The 19,401-nt window shown below is 41.9% G+C and overlaps 1 protein-coding gene across 2 annotated transcripts in view; it reads left to right on the top strand.

The window, feature by feature from the left end:
* The window catches only part of TRIP4 (thyroid hormone receptor interactor 4), a 62,026-nt gene that overhangs the window by 15,509 nt on the left and 27,116 nt on the right, over window positions 1–19,401 (top strand). For both annotated transcript variants that reach the window (XM_089663953.1, XM_089663952.1), the window contains exons 5-9: window positions 2,740–2,818; window positions 4,327–4,456; window positions 4,548–4,763; window positions 4,938–5,058; window positions 17,840–18,021. In XM_089663953.1, the coding sequence (XP_089520079.1) occupies window positions 2,740–2,818; window positions 4,327–4,456; window positions 4,548–4,763; window positions 4,938–5,058; window positions 17,840–18,021 (728 nt within the window). The remainder of the gene's footprint in view (window positions 1–2,739; window positions 2,819–4,326; window positions 4,457–4,547; window positions 4,764–4,937; window positions 5,059–17,839; window positions 18,022–19,401) is intronic.

Below are 19,401 nucleotides of genomic sequence, written 5' to 3'. Positions count from 1 at the left end.
GTCAGAATATCTGTTTGCCGTACGGGATGTATGAGCAAGCAGATTTTCTGACAGGAAGCTTCAATGAACTACCACAGTGCTCCACAGCGCAGTGGTAGTTCATTGAAAACTACAAGCCGACAGCCGCTAAGGCTTTCGGGACTTGCAGTTCATTCATTCACGGATGTGTGGGCGGAGCCCCGTACAGTTGCGCTGTTTTTAAATTTAACAGATAGTACGGGGAGTCTTCTCCCCGTACTGTCAGGGGGGCATCTGCATCTGTTGCTATGGGAGCATGTTACACCCTAAAAGCGGGTGGAACATGTAACATGTTCCCAAAGGTGAGCTTATCCTCTGATTTTTGTTTTAACTTTTTTTATGCCTTTTAATGAACAGAATTTTGGTACAAAAGTCAGTTTCTTTTAAAAAATTTACAAAAGTATTGGTTGAACTTTTGGACCTACTGTAGTTTAAAGAGAACAATTTACAATTGTGGATATAAAATAACAAGAATATTTAATCTTATTAGAATTGTGCAACCTTACTTATGATGATTATATTTTCCATACTATTTATCCTATTTACTCTGTCCAGTGCCTGACATAGCTTGAGTTTTGGTGATCCAAGATTACCTCAAGTCTTTATATTCATTGCCCTGTTAACTTTGCTCACACACTGTCATGAATGTCGTCTTCCAGCTCCTGAGACTGTATAACAGAGTCAGATTACAGAGCCCTGTAGTTGTTTACATACCTCTTAAGTATGAGGTTCTTAAATATGTTACATTTTTTTGTGTTTACATTTAACAAATTTTGTTTTATAAAGCCAGATAAAGACATTAGTGTAATTTTTACATTCTGTACAGTAATGCTAAGAAATACAAATGATTAGCGTGAGACAATAATAAAGGCGATCCTATAATTTGGGAGTTGGCAATTGGCAACCAGTTAATTGTGGCCATGTAACTCGCAGACCGTGACCCTACAATACTGCTAGCTGCCCACCTGGTGTTCCCTGTGTGGTTGGAAGAACTGCAGAGTAGTTTTATGTGTTCCGTAAAAAGGTTAAAATTCTGGTTGGATTAGATGCTTCCCCTGCACTCAGGATTCTTGGTCATACTTGTGTGGTGTTTGGAGGAAAAGGGCAAGCTGCATGCACAGTCTGCAGTGAGCAGTGTTAGTGTCACTCCTAGCTCTGATCATGATAAAATGTGAATGTGTGGTGCAAACGCTAATAAAGAAAGTGGGGTGCAGAGAGATGGGGTACACTTCTGCACATATCTCTGAAGTCTACTTACCCTTGACCCTTGCACTGTGCAATACATACCTCTGAACTCTTTTACTTAAAGTGTTACTAAACCCAGGACCCTGCATTCACTATATCCGGTCTCCCACAGTACACAGAACATGGAAATGCAATTATTTTAGCAAATATAAACTGCTAAATACCTTTTCTCATCAGCAGTTAGAGCAGTCTTGTGACTTCTATCAGTGTACTGCGGAACACTGGTTAAAGATGTATATAGGAGTTTTCATTCTCCTTGTCCTATGAGACTGCGGGAACCCTGACCCTCTGTCTGGACAGTGCTGATAGTGCATGTGATCAGCAGAGGACCAATCTCAAGAAACTATCTAGCAATACACACCAAACTGAGCATATGCAGCTTGCCCCCAAGGCCCTGTTCTATCAGGATCAAACATCCTTTTTACACAATGAGGTGGATTAATCCCCTAGGTTCCAGAGTGAGCATAACATGCATGCTTTACTGCATATACCAGCTGATTTTACTGTTGTGGGTTTAGAAACACTTTAATACCAACTCCTGAAATCTTCAAATTTACCTTGGTTTTTAATGGGACATTGCTTGGTTACTTTTTTTTTTTTTTTGTATTAAAAAAACAACACCAAAAAAATAGCTCACCACACCCTAATCTCTGATCTCTTCTTTGATGTTCAGGTAGATCTCCACCTCTCCAGGGTTGTTTACTACTCGCCTAGATTTTTCTGTTTACATAGTACATAACATGGTAATCTCTTGGGCTTTGTTCTGTTCTACTCTTTTTGCAATGGAATACTGTGCATGGTCATCATGGCAGATACTGTCGGACTTTAGGCACCCCTCTACACTTTCTGCACTAACCAGGCAATTAAAAGCTTACTCACAGGGCACTTAATAGTAAGTCTGTAAAAAATATAATGACAATGTAAAACCAGTCACAAAAATCTCATATAATATTTAACATGTTAATTTAGTTTCAATAGGAATACCACCTGCCGATTCTGCTAATTGTTCTCCTGCATTTCACCCTGTCATGTGCTTCTGCTTGAAACTATACATGGCAGTGCCAACACTTGTTATGCAGGCATGTTCCATTGTTGTAACCATTGGGATGCCTGTCCTGAGCAATGACATGTTGCTACTGCTGAAATGAGTACATGTAGACAGGTGAGGTTGAAAAGCACCACTGAGATGCAACAAGATGAAAAAATGGTGAAAAAACTTATTTTCTAAAAGGAAGAAACCAGCGGTTGTTTGAAATGCTGGCAACTGACACATACTGATGATAGGTTCTCTTGAAATTCTACAATCCCAAAAAGTACCTATGAAAACTAATGTTATAAGCAATTTTTTACCTTGTACTGGTGTGAATAATCTTCCATAATAGTTCTATGCATTATATTCAAAAAGAGAGAGCTGTACGGTGTGTTTTATATTTTATACTAGGAGTCACATTTTGCTTTTTGTGCCCCATGCCTTAGGTTTGCACAAAGGAAGAGCAAGATATTTTAATGAGAGACTCAAACAAGAGTCAGAAATTAAGGAAGAAACTAATGGGAGGTAAGGCAGACTTTGATTGTGCAAAGATTGTAACATGTATGGTGAACTTTTGAGTTTATACAAAACAAAGTTGGAATTTGCATTACTATATAATATGAGGACCTACCTGAACTAACTGATCCATCTTTATTCAATCAGTGTTTTGTCTTTCCAATCTAAGCATTGAAAGTGTGATCTCTGTAACTTACAGTTGTGATGAGATAGCAATAACTCCAATCTTATGTGAATAAAACAGGCAGTCACTCGATCCAGACGACACCTTGTAGATCTGTGAAGTTTATTCTATAAACTAAGAGAATCTTACAACAATGAACATCGGATAGGTCAAAAGATCATAATGTGATCTACTCCAGGAGACATGAGGCTTGAAGCTGAGGTGCATTACTGGGAACCAGGGGCGGACTGACAACTCATGGGGCCCCCTGGGAAATAGAGGATCATGGGGCCCCTGTGTTCTTGCCCAAACTCAAAAAAGCCTATGAAAAAGGTATCAGGGGCATCTCATGGGGCCCCCTACTGACCCCGGGCCCTCGGGCAGTGCCTGAGTTTCCAAATGGTCAGTCCACCCCTGCTGGGAACATGAACAAAGGGGTGGAGCTATCTATACAGCATGAACTAAACCAAGGGGAGGGGAGGAGCAGAGACAAAATACAAAGAACACTTAAAGGCATATGACACTCATGTGAAACATGACAATCAGGCAGGCCCTTGCATTGCACAGTTGACACTCTGCTATGTTCTGAGTGGGGAAACCTCAGGACAAGTCCAGTTTAATATTGTTTATTACTAGCTTGAATATGAATGTTTTATTTACTGTCAGCTAATGTAGTAAGCACTGTCAGAAACAGAAATATCCATCACATACCGTATGTTCTCACATTTAATTAATTTTACATATCTATCTGGTAATACCTATTCAATTAAAGAAATCCTTGAGCTGAGTAAAATAATGGAGGGTTGGGTCTGGATGAGTGGATGGATTGAATACTACCTATCTGCATGGCTCAAAAAAAGGAAAAAATGTGGATATTGGTGAACTGTTAAATAGGAAGATGTGCCCAAAAACAGGAAGGCAGAGGGACAAAGAACCAGTCAGCAGTATTGCCTGTGATTTTCCTGCAGCTGATCTTTAGCTCATTATTGACTTGATCATGCCTTGTTCTGCGTTTGTGTAGAGGCAGCCATCTTGGTAGTGGCAGGGCTTTGGTTTTTCATGTTAGAGCTACTGGCAAAGAGAACACTGAGCCGCACAGTAGTTACATCACAAAATCTCATTAGCAGTGAGAGTCAGCAATACCTTAGATCTTACATACTACAGATGTACAGCTATTAATCTGTATGTACAGAAGTACTAAGGCACTCTTACATACCAGAAAGTACAGTGCTATTTTTTGGAGGAATTCCAGGTAAAAAGTAAATTTGTAAGGTCTTGCTTAGCCATAATTAGAGTTTCTAAATGTTCCCTATGACATAGCAAATCACTTTTTGATTTTGGTTTTCAATTCCAGTTTCTGATGCCTCTCTAAAGATGGATGGTTCTTCCATGGATCTACTCCCACATCAAGAAATGCGGATGAAGGAGGGTTTAGTAAAAGCTTTGCAGCATCGTGATAAGCTTCTGGAGTATGACAAGACTAGGTATTTGATGCTTTTACAAATTCCTCTAAACACAGTAGAAGAAAAGAAATCCCAATTGGCTTTATTTTTAAAATGTGCTTGTTGTCTACAGTGTACGGCGCACACATGTGATTGATGATGAATCAGATTACTTCTCCACTGATTCCAACCAGTGGTTGTCCATGGCAGAAAGGGAGGCCCTCCGTAAGAAGGAACAAGAGCTGCAAGAACTGCGTCATGCTTCCCGACTCTCTCGTAAAGTCACTATTGATTTTGCAGGCCGTAAGGTTTTTGAGGAAGGAGACAGTCTCACTGAATATCACAAACGGTAAAAAAAACTAGCATTATAATACTGGATTTTATGTGCACATCAAATGTTCTAAGTTATCGAGTACCAAAGTACGTGACTGAGAGCATTTTATATCGATAGTTATTCACCTGCAATGATCATATTCTAGAATATAATTCTCCAGCTTACATATTGAATTTATTTTCTGGACAGATTTGATGAGACTGTGCAAACTGTTAACTCTGGGACAATAGTGACTCCAAAGAAGAATCCAGGAGAGAATCGGTGTGATTCTGGTCTTCTGAATCCCAAACTAATGCTGCCACCACCTATGGTAAGCCATTGTAAGATACATTCAAAGGATAGTTCACTTTGATCTTCCATGACACAGGTATGGAACAAATTTGTTGATACCCAAACAAACATGGTCAAATCTAAAAGTGTTGAGCCCTAGTATGTGAGTATTAGATTTGAAAATAGATGCTAGCATACATTGTCTTTTAAAATGATATAGTATGCATCCTGCATGTGTCGTTATTGCCTGAAAAACATGAGCTCATGTATCATTTGTTTCAAAGGTGAGCTTCACCTAGACTTGACATTTCAGTTTTGTGTGACTGTTGGAAAGTTAAAGCGGAACTTATAACAATTGATAAAATAATTATGTTTTTTTTAGCAAGGAGCATAGATTCCACATTTAATAGTTATGCAACCAAAATTATTGTGTGCTGTATATTGCCTCCAGAATTGTTTGTTTCTTTTTGCTGGAGGCTGCCGTTTTGTTGAAGCCCAGAGCCCTGAGCGGTAGTCAGAGCAGAACTAAACTCTGCGTTGAGCAGAAATTGCCATAGTGCTGCACATATGATAAGTTGTAACACCAGTCATTTGATGGTTAGACAGTTTGGTTGAGAACACAAGCAAATGTGACAGTTACCCTAGGTTCAGATCTGTGCGGGTGGTGCCGATGCGGATCCGCACGAAAATCCGTGCAGCTGCACCACCCGCACAGAGAAATGCGGACCCGCGGGCGGGTGACATTAGTTCTAATGGTACGTCGCCCACACTGGGAAACGCAAACGTACTTGGAACTGAGGTTCCCGTGCGGGCTGCGCTTTTCAAAGAAGTGCAGGGACTTCTTCCCTGTGTGTCACGGGCACGGGAGTCCGTTCAAATGAATGGGCTCTTGTGCCTGTGCAAAACGCAGCCCGCGCAGCCGCATAGCTGTGAATTGGGGGTTTGCATTTCTGGCATGCCGGGAATTTAACTGTTTTTTGAAACTTTTAAATCGATGGGTTTAGTTCCATATTAATCTTTAGACTGTCAGCAGATCGGCCTCTACAAATTCGGCACAGTGCCCTAAAAATGGCTAGAATAGAGAGCAACTGAGCATGTGTGGGACAGTGTATTACTGGATTTTAAACCGTAGAGGCACTTATTTTTAATGTTTTACATAGCTACACCTGCAAAAGGGACCAGCCTGACGTGATCTAGCAAGACTTAATTTTCTGACTAAAGTTCCACTTTAAATCACAAGCTGTCTTGTATCCCTTGAAGGAATGTCAGAGTTAAGTCCACCCCATTAGCATTCCCAGTACCTCACCATTGCAAGAGCCATTATAGAACAATATGACGGTATATTGTTTCTCCTATGTGTTCTTTTAAATGAAGGTTCATCCTATAGCACTTGATAAATCCAGTTGTGAAATCACATCTCAAAACAATCATGAGGTTCAGAAATGTACATTACAGATACTACATGCATTTTTTATTTGATTCCATCCCCTTCTACCATCAGAGACTATTTGTTGACCAGTGGGTCTTCCTATCATGTTTATAAACTAGTAGGTAGGGCTTGGGGTGGAGGTGGAGACCACATTCATATTTTATGGAAGAAGTAAGGTTTTTATTATTTCTTCAGCTGCGTGTATCTCTGGCTCTTCTGAGTGTTTAACATTTGGTTTTGCTTTTATAGTCATCATATACTCTCTTTGAATTGCTCAGCTTCTCAACCGATTTACTTTATTTTTTATCACAAGCTCATAGCGAGATTTTCTTGGTTTGATAAAACAGAAGTCCAGGCAAACAGATTTTAGCCATTACTATATTTATAGGTAAAGTTCATCCAGGGAATATTTATAGGTAAAGTTGATCTAGGAAATATCCGATTTGCCTCTCGGGGGATCAGGAAGGATTTTTTTTCCCCTTCAGGAGCAAATGCTTTGCTGTTTTTTTTGCCATCCTCTGCAGTAACTGGGTATTGGAGTAAACCTTTTTTTTTTTTTTTTCTTTTTGGTTCAACTCCATGGACTTTTGTCCTTTTTCAGCCAGACTAACTATGTAACTATTGTAACATAAATAAAAAAAAAAGATATGTATCTCACATCATGAATCACTGGTGATTCTTGTATAGCATGAGCAATACTATCCAGCTGAATGAAAGTGTAGGCATGGTAAGCGATCCTTGATGGGGGAATATACATAATTAATAGTAATGTTTTCTTCTTTCATAGCAGTAATGACTAAAATCCATTTGCCTAGGTTCCTGCTTTAAAGTGATTGTAAAGGCTTAAATTTTTTTTTTTTTTCTAAATAACAAACATTGCTTGCTTACCTGCTCTGTGCAATGGTTTTGCACAGAGCTCTCCCAATCCTCCTCTTCTCATGTCCCACCACCAGTACTCCTTGTCCCTCCCCCCCCCCCCCCTTCAAGTGCCACCATAGCAATCTACTTGCTACGGGGCACACATGTGGGCTCTCTACCAACCCATAGGCACACAGAGCGTGGCTCGAACCCCAAACCCCCCCTCCCTCCTCACCAATGGGCTGAGGGGAGCTGCACGCAGAAGGTTTTTCACCTTAATGTATAAAATGTATTAAGGTATAAAACTTACTGCCTTTTCCCTGTTCCCGCCCATTCAATAGCAGAATGAAGGGCGAGCAGGACTCTTGTCGTTCTGGGGGGGGCTTAATATGACATCCTTCCTGGATCGATCCTTGCATGTGCCCGCAGGGCTGCACTGTGGTGAGATCTGTCACTGGCTGTTTACCTCGGACACAGTCGATGACAGATCTGTGTCCTGGCCCGTTGCCGGTACCATGTGACATGACAATTGTAAACAATGGATGGCTTCCTTTCATACCATCCATTGTATACAATGATTTCACTAGCTGTGATTTATCACATGTACAGACAGGGCCAATCACAATCATATTAAATTCTGAAGTACTTTCAAAAATGTGAGATTCTTAAGAATGTTCAGACGAAAATCTCTTAAGTGTATGACCAGCTTTTTAAGTCACTGGGGGCATTAACAAAGACTGGAACATGTGGAACAGTGCTTCAATTTCTAACATGAATATAGTCCTGTGCAAAGGGTGCCAAATTAATGAACCTAATGTAAGTAGATCAATATGGCACTTAGAGAAATAAAAACACAGGATAGTGATTAAAGGAAGAAATAATGCACAAAAAATGGGTCCGGATGGAAAGTAGTAATAAGAAATGAAAAACTATCTTAGGTCAAATGTGTGTTTTGTGAGACAGAAATTGACACACAAATATCATTTTGACACCAAAGATGCAATACAAATCTATATGTTATTTGCTGCCAAAAACAAATAATTGGTACTTAGTGTTGCACATATATGGGATATGTGTTGCAAGTTTACAATACTGTTAACCTTTTGTGCTACAGGTTGCAACCTCCACCCCACCTTCCTTAGACTTATCTGAGCCTGATCTCGATCCAGCGCTGTTCCCGATCTCGATCCAGCGCTGTTCCCAAGAGCAGTGGCTCTCTGCTTTCTTCCTCCTTACACTGTCAATCAAAGCCTTTGATGGGGCGGGGCTAATCCACACTGTCTGTGACTATAAACACATGAGCGCCCCCATAGGTTTACAATCAATTTAATTTATTTGTTTTTTTAGAATGAAAATTATGAACATGTGACAATATAGAGCTCTTACACAAAACATTACCAGATGAAAGTTCCAACTTCTCATTTCTGTACACCAGTTTGCATCTGGTCTACTTCTGCTATAGAAATTATGTACCTGCCTTTTATTAATTTGGCACGAAAGACATGAAAATACACTTTTTAGAAATTGGGCAATAGTCAAATTATTAAAGCCTAACACTTGTCCCTTTTAAATAGTTTGTTTGGACCAAGCTGGCCCAAACAAACTATTTAATGCAGGTGTGCTTGCTGGGCATGCTGTATTAACTGTATGTAACCTCAACTACCTACAGTATATATAGCACTGTTCTGGCAGTAGAACAGAATTTCCCATCCCACTTCTGGGAAGTCGGGATGAGCCCTGCTCAGCCATTCACTGGAAGCTTTTTATTCTAAAAATAAATAGAATGCTTCCTCTGTTTTTCTGAGTCGGAGAGGAGGACAATGACTATGTATTTTGTTTCAGGAGTGGGTAGGAAAGTCCCATCCCACTGCCTGAACACAGCGCTGTATACTGTATATAGCTGAGGCTACATACAGTTAATACTCTGTAAGAGATGGACAAACGAAACCAGCGCTGCAATCCTCATGCAAACTGGAAAAATGTCAGGATGCCAAACGAGGAGGTGCTGCCCTTCAAAGATCGGGAAATCTGACCACTGATAAAAAAGAACAGACAAGGGCGCACTCTCATCGTGCATTACCGTGGTATACCACGTATTTATTAAATAGACAAAAGGATGTATACTTACAAACCAACGATAATAAAAGCAGTGTGTATGGTCCACAAAAACAGTCGCAAAAGAGCTGTGCCTCAATTGCGGATGCTAACGCGTTTCGGGATCTGAACCCTTTTCCTCAGAGCTGGAAATGAACCTGCTGGCCACAAGCCTATATACCAAAGAAATGTCAAAAGGAGGGTGGAATAGACCCTCCCACCCACTCCCAGCAGTCCAATGACACGGCCAAAAAAAAACAATAAAATGGCATACATAATCATATAACAAACAGCAACTAGTATAATACATGAAATACACACAGACTGCCACACATGTAATAGGCTGCAGGCACACTTATATTTACCCCCATGGAAAGTGGTCCTGGTATTTGATGGACGGTCATTATCTTATATAGAAACCTGCCTCCAGTGTGGAACAGCCTGAATGCTGCATAACAATAGATGGAAGGCAGTGTATGACGATGATGTGGTTATTGCTTAATAAGCATGTGAAGACACTGCAAGATGGCTGAAGGATAAATGAATGGAACCAGCGTGGCGTCCAAACAATCCGCCACGCTGGTAGGCAGGGACATGTCTGGCTTTCATTTTATTTTTTGCATGACACGCATCTAGACCAGTGTTGGGAAGCCTGGCGCATGCGCGGCCCGTGGTTTGGGTACTGCGCGCATGCCCTGTTCACATGGAGTGTGATGCGCGGTGCGGCCCGTGGGACACGCGTCGCGCATGTGCCGACAGGCTGCATCGCGCCCGGCATCTTGGAGCCAGACATGTCCCTGCCTACCAGCGTAGCGGATTGTTTGGACGCCACGCTGGTTCCATTCATTTCATTCACTTATCCTTCAGCCATCTTACAGTGTCTTCACATGCTTATTAAGCAATAACCACATCATCGTCATACACTGCCTTCCATCTATTGTTATGCAGCATTCAGGCTGTTCCACACTGGAGGCAGTTTTCTATTTAAGATAATGACCGTCCATCAAATACCAGGACCACTTTCCATGGGGGCAAATATAAGTGTGCCTTCAGCCTATTACATGTGTGGCAGTCTGTGTGTATTTCATGTATTATACTAGTTGCTGTTTGTTATATGATTATGTATGCCATTTTATTGTTTTTTTTTTTTGGTTTTTTTTGGCCGTGTCATTGGGCTGCTGGGAGTAGGTGGGAGGGTCTATTCCACCCTCCTTTTGACATTTCTTTGGTATATAGGCTTGTGGCCAGCAGGTTCATTTGCAGCTCTGAAGAAGGGGGTTCAGATCCCGAAACGCGTTAGATTATCTGCTATTGAGACACAGCTCTTTTGCGACTGTTTTTGTGGACCATACACACTGCTTTTATTATCGTTGGTTTGTGAGTATACATCCTTTTGTCTATTTAATAAATACGTGGTATACCACGGTAATGCAAGATGAGAGTGCGCCCTTGTCTGTTCTTTTGTATCAGTTAATACTCTGTGCTCAACAATCCTACCCGTAAGTAAACTGTTTGGGCCAGCTTGGCCAAAATTAACTATTCATAGGGACATGAAACATAGATTTTGGCTTTAATTTGGCGCAAAAGGTATGGCCGTAGGCTTATTAGTTTATTCTATCCCCATTTCTGCACATAAATTTTAGAGCATATGCGAATGGTATTCACATTTATTGTAATATGTTTGTACATTGAGTCTAATAATATAACATCATTGCTCAGTTCTAGCTAAAATTGATCTCTGTGGTGTGCAGAGTCTGTATTTACAATTTATAAGTAATTAGGTATTTCTATAGTGTGCAATGCAGCAGGGATTTCCTTACACATTCTGAATCTTGTACCCAGAAGGAGAGGACATCTGTTCTGAGCAGATGGTGTAGTCTAGGCACAGAAACACACTTAAATGTAGACAACAACATTCCGTAGCTTGTTTCTGTTAAGTTCCACAAGTAGAGTTTAAAATGTATCAATAATGAACACATTCCTGAAATGTGACCGTACTGTTTACAATGTTTTTACTTGCCAACATAAGGAATATCCTCTAGAACAGTGTTTCTCAACCTTTTTTCTGTCAAGGCACCCTTTGAAATTATGGACAGTCTCAAGGCACACTTTGAAATTATGGACAGTCTTGAGGCACCCCATTCTAAAATGGGGTGTCTCAAGACTCCATAATTTTAAAAGGTCACCCCATTCTAAAATGTGAAAAACTATTTTAATAGGTTTATATAATGCAGCAACATCCACACATGTAGGACACCCAGCATAAGAGGTGATTTATTCTTCCAAAGCAAATACACTTTTGCACACTGGTACGGACTAGTATTCCAATGTTTCTCTTCTGCCTCAGTTTTTCTCCATCACTGAGCTAATGTGACCCCAGCACTGATGGAGAAGGGCGGGGGTCATACTAGGATGCTGTGCAGGCAGCTGGCATCCTCCTTATCGACTGATGATATCATTGGTTGTCAGGACGCCGGCGGCTAGTAGGTCGTAATGGTGCCCAATGAAAACCTGTGACTTTGTGTAACTAAAAGGCAGGCTTGTTCTACTAGTACGGACTAGTATTCCAATGTTTCTCTTCTGCCTCAGTTTTTCTCCATCACTGAGTTAATGTGACCCCAGCACTGATGGAGGGGGACAGGGGAGGGTCAAACAAGGATGCTGTACAGGCAGCTGGCATCTTCCTTATCAACTCATGATATCATTGGTTGTCAGGACGCCGGCGGCTAGTAGGTCGTAATGGTGCCCAATGAAAACCTGTGACTTTGTGTAACTAAAAGGCAGGCTTGTTCTACCTGTTGGCTTGTTTACATGTTTTGGGCAATTTTTAGACATTTTGTCAAGGCAAGGTGAATAAACCTCAACGCACCCCAGGGTGCCTGGGCACCCTGGTTGAGAGAGGCTGCTGTAGAACCTGATTTCTTCTGGATGCTAAAATGTAACATATTGCAGCTTAGTTGTCCAAGGTTGGCAGCTGCATTTGTTTTCTTTTTTCAAGTTTCTGCTTTTGCTTTATATTCACCTGGTAATCCTGCGAATAACATGCTTACTGTCCGTAAGTGGCTACATCACTCCTGCACTGTATCTATGGAGGGAACCATGGTTGTCACCCTAGGCTGCTCTGCTGATATGGACTACAAATATATCTGTGTCTCCATTACACGGGAGGCTGAGCATTGGATTACAAAAGATGGCTAGTAAGGAAGATATTTTTTTTTTTTTTTGTTTTGTTTTTTTTTCTCATAAAAATTATTACAGCAGGGGAACTGTCACTGTAAAGGAAGTCTGCAGTGTTAAGAGATATTTAACATTATACCCTATATTGCATATAAAACTCAAATTTTGTACTTATAATATACAGAACAACCAATATTCTAGTAAGGTTAATATAAGAAATCAGCATTTGCTGTATTATTATTATTATTATTATTATTATACAGGACTTATATAGCGCAGACAGTTTGCTCAGCGCTTTACATTATGGAGGGAGACAGTACAGTAACAATACAGTTCAATACAAGAGGGATTAGAGGGCCCTGCTCCTTGGAGCTTACAATCTAGGAGGGAGGGGATAGTGGTACAAGATGTAATTAGCTGTGGGGAATGGAGTGGTAGGAGGAGTAGGGGATTCCAGTATTAGCTGGTGTCGGGGTAGGCTTCCCTGAATAAATGGATTTTCAGAGTGCGCCTAAAAGTGACCAGAGTAGACGATAGTCTGATAGTTGGGGTAGGGAGTTCCAGAGGATGGATGAAGCCCTTGAAAAATCCTGGAGACGAGCATGGGAGGAGGAGACAAGGGAGCTAGAGAGTAGGAGGTCTTGTGAGGAGCGGAGAGTACGGTTTGGGTGGTATTTAGAGACAAGGTTGGTGATGTAATTAGGGGCAGTGTTATGAACAGCTTTATACGTCAGTGTTAAGTGTTTTGAATTTTATCCGTTGGGCAATTGGAAGCCAGTGGAGTGATTGGCAGATAGGGGTAGCAGATACAGAACGGTTGTTCGTAAGGTGGATGAGTCTGGCAGCAGCATTCATGATGGACTGGAGTGGGGATAGCCTGCGATGAGATAGGCCAGTGAGGAGGGAGTTACAATAGTCAAGGCGTGATATAATAAGGGAGTGAATAAGTTGCTTAGTGGTTTCCGAGGTTAGGAACAGTCGTATTTTGGAGATGTTGCGGAGGTGAAGTCTACATGAGTTTGTCAGCGATTGGACCCGGGGCTGAAAGGACAGATTGGAGTCTAGGATTACACCTAGTACCCTGGTGTGAAGGGTGGGACTGATGATTGTGTTATTGATCTTAATGGAGAAGTCAGGGGAGGGGGCACGGGCTGGGGGGAATACTAGAAGCTCAGTTTTGGAAACTTGAGTTTGAGGAAGTGGAGTGCCATCCAGTCCGATATGTCGCTTAGTAGGCTGGTGATGCAATTGGAGACTGAGGGGTGAGCTGAGGGGTAGAGAGATAGATTTGTGTGTCGTCGGCATAGAGATGGTAGTTGAAGCCGTGGGAGTTTATCAGTTGGCCAAGGGAGGAGGTGTAGATGGAGAAGAGGAGGGGTCTGAGGACAGAGCCTTGAGGGACCCCGACAGAAAGGGAGTGAAGGGGAGGTGGCAGCGTTCTAGGTAACACTGAAGGAGTGCTGCGATAGATAGGAGGAGAACCAGGAGAGAGCAGAGTCTCTAAGGCCAAGAGAGTGCAGTTTTTTGAGGCGGAGGAGGTGGTCAACCGTGTCAAAAGCTGCAGAGAGGTCAAGTAGTAGGAGTATAGTATAGTGGCCATTGGTTTTGGCGGTTAGTAGGTCATTGGTGAGTTTGAGTAGGGCAGTTTCGGTGGAGTGTAGGAAGCTTGACTGTAAAGGGTCAAGAAGGTTGTTGTCGGTGAGATGGGAGCTCAGGCGATTGTAGACTAAGCGTTCTAGGAGTTTAAAGGTCAATGGCAGTAGGGAGATGGGTCTTAGGTTGTTCAGGTCAGAGGGGGTCCAGGGAGGGTTTCTTAAGTATGGGAGTGATGTGCGCGTGCTTTAGAGGGGAGGGAAGGTACCGGTGGAGAGGGAAAGATTGAAGATGTGAGTGAGGGAGCATAGGATGGAAGAGGAGGGGGACCGCAGGAGTTGTGAGAGTACAGGGTCCAGGGGGCAGGTGGTGAGTCGGGCTTCAGAGAAAATCTTAGTGATCTCTTCGGTGGTAGTGAGGTCAAGGGAGCAAAGTGTTGAGGGGGTTATTGTGTGAGGAGTGTTAAGTAGGGTGGGTGTCTGAGCAGTGTCGAAGTCCCTACGAATTGCGTCAGTCTTGTTTTTGAAGTGGTTGGCAATCTCGTGGGCAGTAAGTGAGGTACTGGGTGGATGTGGAGGCGGAGAAAGTAGAGTTAAAAGTGGAGAAGAGCCGGCGAGGACTGGAGGAGAAGGAATTAATGAGGGTAATAAAGTAGGCTTGTTTGGCAGCATGAAGGGAGAAATTGTACGTCAAAAAGGCAGATTTATAGCGGGTGAACGCTTGTTGGGATTTGGTTTTACGCCATAGTCGCTCTAGCTCGCGACTGTGTCGCTTGAGGTTTCTGGTGTGGTCGGTCTGCCAGGGTTGTAGCGGTCGGGGCCTAATGCTAAGGCAAATAGTTCCTGAGCCAAAGGTTGAGCAAAGAGCAATGAGCAATGTCCATAGTTGTCCTGCTTATTATTCTTATTTCACTAATCTGGCAGCTGAAATCTGGTTGATGTGGGTTACTATAATTCTCTCCTGGCGCACACATAAAATCTTAAACTTCTGTAACGCAAGGATGTTTTAGCTGTAGAAACAACTAATAGAATTCCCTTTGTGATGTGTATTTAATTCAGTTTTAGCTCTTGAGATTTACCCAATAGTGGATTATTTTAAAAAATTGTCCTAGATTTACAAATTATCTATTTCCGAACTTTAATATTAAAAAATGCATGTGTGGGGGCTTGTATTACACCTGCGATTGGGTAAAACACAGTGGCTGAGCTGTGTTTCTTACCAGTCCTCAACCGCAGAGGAAGCAGCTGGGGGTGTACATATGCTGCAGCTGGAATTATACCCCCTGTCGCACTTGGTTAGCAGTATCGCCTGCCAAGCATGACCCATTCAAGTGAATGGGGCCATGCTACAAATTCCCACAGTGCTTACATTTGTGGCGTGGTTGTCTGGTATTTAGGTGATTAAAACAGAAGGTAAGGAGGTGATACATGCAGTGCCTTCATGTTCAGGTGCGGATTACAGGCTATTGACTTCTAAGGCAACCGTTTCTAAACCGCATATGTGTGAACAGGATAAGATCCTGAGCTGATCCTGTCCTGAACCTGATGTAAACTTGACATGAACTGGTGAACAACTACTGTATCGGTTAGCTAAAAAAACCTGAGCTTCAATTTGCACCGCACATGTGTGAATTAGCTCTTAAAGCTCAATATATAATACACAGATATAAAATGCTACAAAATGCAGATATAAAATACACACATTAATGTAATGTTTCTCAACTTTTTTCTCTCAATCTTATTTCAGTCAAGGCACCCTTTAAAATTCTGCACAATCTTGAGGCACCCATTACAAAATGTAAAAAGCTATTCTAATAGTTTTACAGAACGCAGCAACTTCTGCACATGTGGGACACCCAACGTCAGAGTTTATTTACTCTTTCAAAACAAATACGCCTTTGCTCACTGGATTGACTAGTATTCCATTGTTTCTCCTCTCCCTCAGTTTCTCTCCCTTATTCAGCTAATGTGACCCCAGTGCTGATAGAGAGGGACAGGGGGAGGGCAAGCAAGGATGCTGTGCAGGTGCCCAACGTTTTCCTTATCAACTGATGACATCATAGATTTTTTTATGTCATGGGTGGCTAAAAAGTTGTAATGGTGCACAATGAAAACCTGTGGCTTTGTGTAACTAAAAGGCAGGCTTGATCCATCTGCTGGCTTGTATAACATTTTTGGGCATTTTGCCAAGGCAAAAAGAATCCTGAAGGCACTCCAGGGTGCATGGGCACTCTGGTTGAAAATGTCTGCTTTAGTTCATTAATATGCAAACATATTTTTAAATGCAACCAGTTTTAAAGCTCCTGCACAGCAGCACTCAGTCTAAGCTCTGGTTCCCACCGATGCGACTTGTCCTACAATTTGAGAGCCACACCGATTTTTGAAACGTAGTTCCTTCGCTTTTGCCGATTTCTGGTGAGACTTGCATAGACATCTGTACATGAAGTCATACCATAGGCGGACTGACCATTTGGAAACTTGGGCACTGCCCGAGGGCCCGGGGTCAGTAGGGGGCCCCATGAGATGCCCCTGGTACCTTTTTCAAAGGCTTTTTTGAGTTTGGGCAAGGACACAGGGGTTTCGTGATCCCCTATTGCCCGGGGACCCCATGAGTTGTCAGTCCGCCCCTGAGTCACACAGTTGTCTTTCAAGTCACACTTGAAGATGCGACTATGAAATCATGTGACTTCAAGTGAAGTTAGATTCAGTGTGAACCTGGGCTTTGACTGATAAGAAGAGAGTAGAGTAAGGAGAGAGAAAACCGAAGTCATCTGGTGCTATTTCACTTTGAAGTAAACAGGCTGGGGGTGTACAAAACTATATTCCTTCTAGAGTCTTTAACAGTAGCAGAGAAAGTGGTGTCATTTTCCAAAGCAGGCAATTAGGACAACTTCCATATAGGTATTTCTCATTTAATGTTTTTTATCGACTTTGTGGGGAACATACTTGCCCACACAGGGACCAAAGCATCTCATAAGAAAAATCAATTGCATAAACCATACCAGCAGTATACACAGTGGAAGATTTTAGGCTACCTAGGCTCCAGAAAAACACAAGGCTACATAAACTGCATTGGGAACCAACTGGATCGAGAAAGCCCCAAGATTGAAAGGCAGCAGTGGAAGAAATGGAAAGGGACAATGAGGGAAAAAAGGGAGGGAAAGGGGGTGGGGAAGTACCAGACATATTCCCCACAGGTCTAGGTTGGTGCAACAGGCTAAAGAGAAATCTGTCTGGAGCTCTTTAAAGAGGGTAGAGCATATTAAATCCATGGCTTCCAGATTTTAAGAACTTTTGGTTGAGAATCATAAAAAGTATGCCAGACAATTTTTCATTGACCAGCATCAAATTTATGTGGTCCTTGACTGCTTGGAAGGGGACAAATGGTTTCCTTCAAGCTTTGGCTATCATTTTCTTGACAGCCAAAAGGACATACAGGAGGAGAGGCCTTGGATTGGGCAATGGAGCAGGGCTATCCTGGAATCCCAAGGAATGATCAAATGAAACAAAGTATGCAAAAAGCCAAATGTTCTAGACCACATAGAAATCAATTTGGGGTAGGACCACCGTATATTAAGGACATTGTCATGCCATATACTTATTTCAACTGTGTTTTTACTATTTTGCTTGAAGTTAAGGTTTAAAACAATTTACGGTTTACTTTTTTCCAGTGGGTGGATCAGGTGAATGCAGGCTCAAACAGAAGACAGACATTTGTAGATGCTACAGCAGAGAACACCGACCGGAACAGGCTTCGAATACAGGACCGGGAGTTGCAGGAGATCAGTGACCAGGGCATGTGTCTAAGCATGCATCAGCCCTGGGCATCTCTTCTTGTTGCAGGCATTAAAAGGTTAGTTGGACTTTATATTTTGTGGATATATCTGACCATTGCCATTTTGTATCTATTGGATCAATGCTATTTTTAGATGTATTTATCGAATGTCAACTTCCGCAAGCTTTTTCAGCACTGGTGTTTTGTCCTCTGTAGGAATGCTGACAAATTTGTGGCTTTTCACAAAAGTATGTACAACATGGCAATCATTCGAAGTCTTTAAATTGTTGGTCTTCTTTTGTTTTATAGAGCAAGAAATAAAAAAACCCAGTGGTGATCAACTATCATAAAAAAAGCTCTACTTGTGGGGAAAAAAAATCTAAATTTACATTCAGCGTTGCATGATCACACAATTGTCAGTCTAAATAACGCAGTGCTGTATAGCAAAAAATGGTCTGGTCATGAAGGGGGAAGGTAAATATTCCGGAGGTCAAGTGGTTATAAATGAATATTTACCCTAAATCCGATGAATACATTCCAGGTGTATCAAAACTTATGCAAAGTCTTACATATAACATGGCCTGAATAGAAAAACCTGTCCTCTGCCAGCTTACTACAGAGTGGGATCCTTGTTCTGTGTTTGGAAGCAGTGGCCTCTGCAGAGGTCAGGTATGCCGCCTGCTGAATTAGACCTATAGTTTAGCAATAAACAAATCTCACTTTCCCCGCTGATTAGAGAGCTCTAGCTCTGACTGCTTTGCTGCTTCCACACAGAGAGCGAGGGTCCCACTCAGCAACAGTTTGAAAAGCTTGATCCTTGACAGCATGCTGCAGTTTGTTAAAAGAAAACAAATGGTAACTTTGCACAACTTTTCTTTTGATGCACCTGATTTATTGTTACTAAACCCAGAAACCTACAATCACTATAATGATTCATACTCTGAATGGTCTAGGGTCATCAGTGGTGTACCCCAAGGTTCAGTGTTGGGACCCTTACTTTTTAATATATTTATAAACGATATAGGGTCTAATATTATAAATCCCATTTCAGTCTTTGCAGATGACACCAAGCTGTGCAGTGGAATAATGTCCTTACAGGATGTCTTCAACTTACAAGCCGACCTCAATGCACTGTTTAATTGGGCAACTATGTGGCAAATGAGGTTTAATGTTGATAAATGTAAGGTTCTGCACTTGGGGGCTAAGAATATGCATGCATCATACATACTGGGGGGGGGGGTACAACTGGGGGAATCAATGGTGGAGAAGGATCTGGGAGTTCTGTAGATCACAAGCTTAATAATGGCATGCAATGCCAAGCTGCGGTTTCTAAAGCGAGCAAAATCCTCTCTTGTATTAAAGAGGTATAGACTCCAGAGAGAGAGATATCATATTACCCCTGTACAAATCATTAGTAAGACCTCATCTGGAATATGCAGTTCAGTTTTAGGCACTGAT

The sequence above is a fragment of the Staurois parvus genome, unplaced genomic scaffold, assembly GCF_062004578.1.
Source record: "Staurois parvus isolate SC_StPar_1 unplaced genomic scaffold, SC_StPar_1.0 ptg001805l, whole genome shotgun sequence".
Taxonomy (NCBI): domain Eukaryota; kingdom Metazoa; phylum Chordata; class Amphibia; order Anura; family Ranidae; genus Staurois; species Staurois parvus.
The sequence above is the reverse complement of the archived record's forward strand: the minus strand, read 5'-3'. Positions and strand labels throughout refer to the sequence as shown.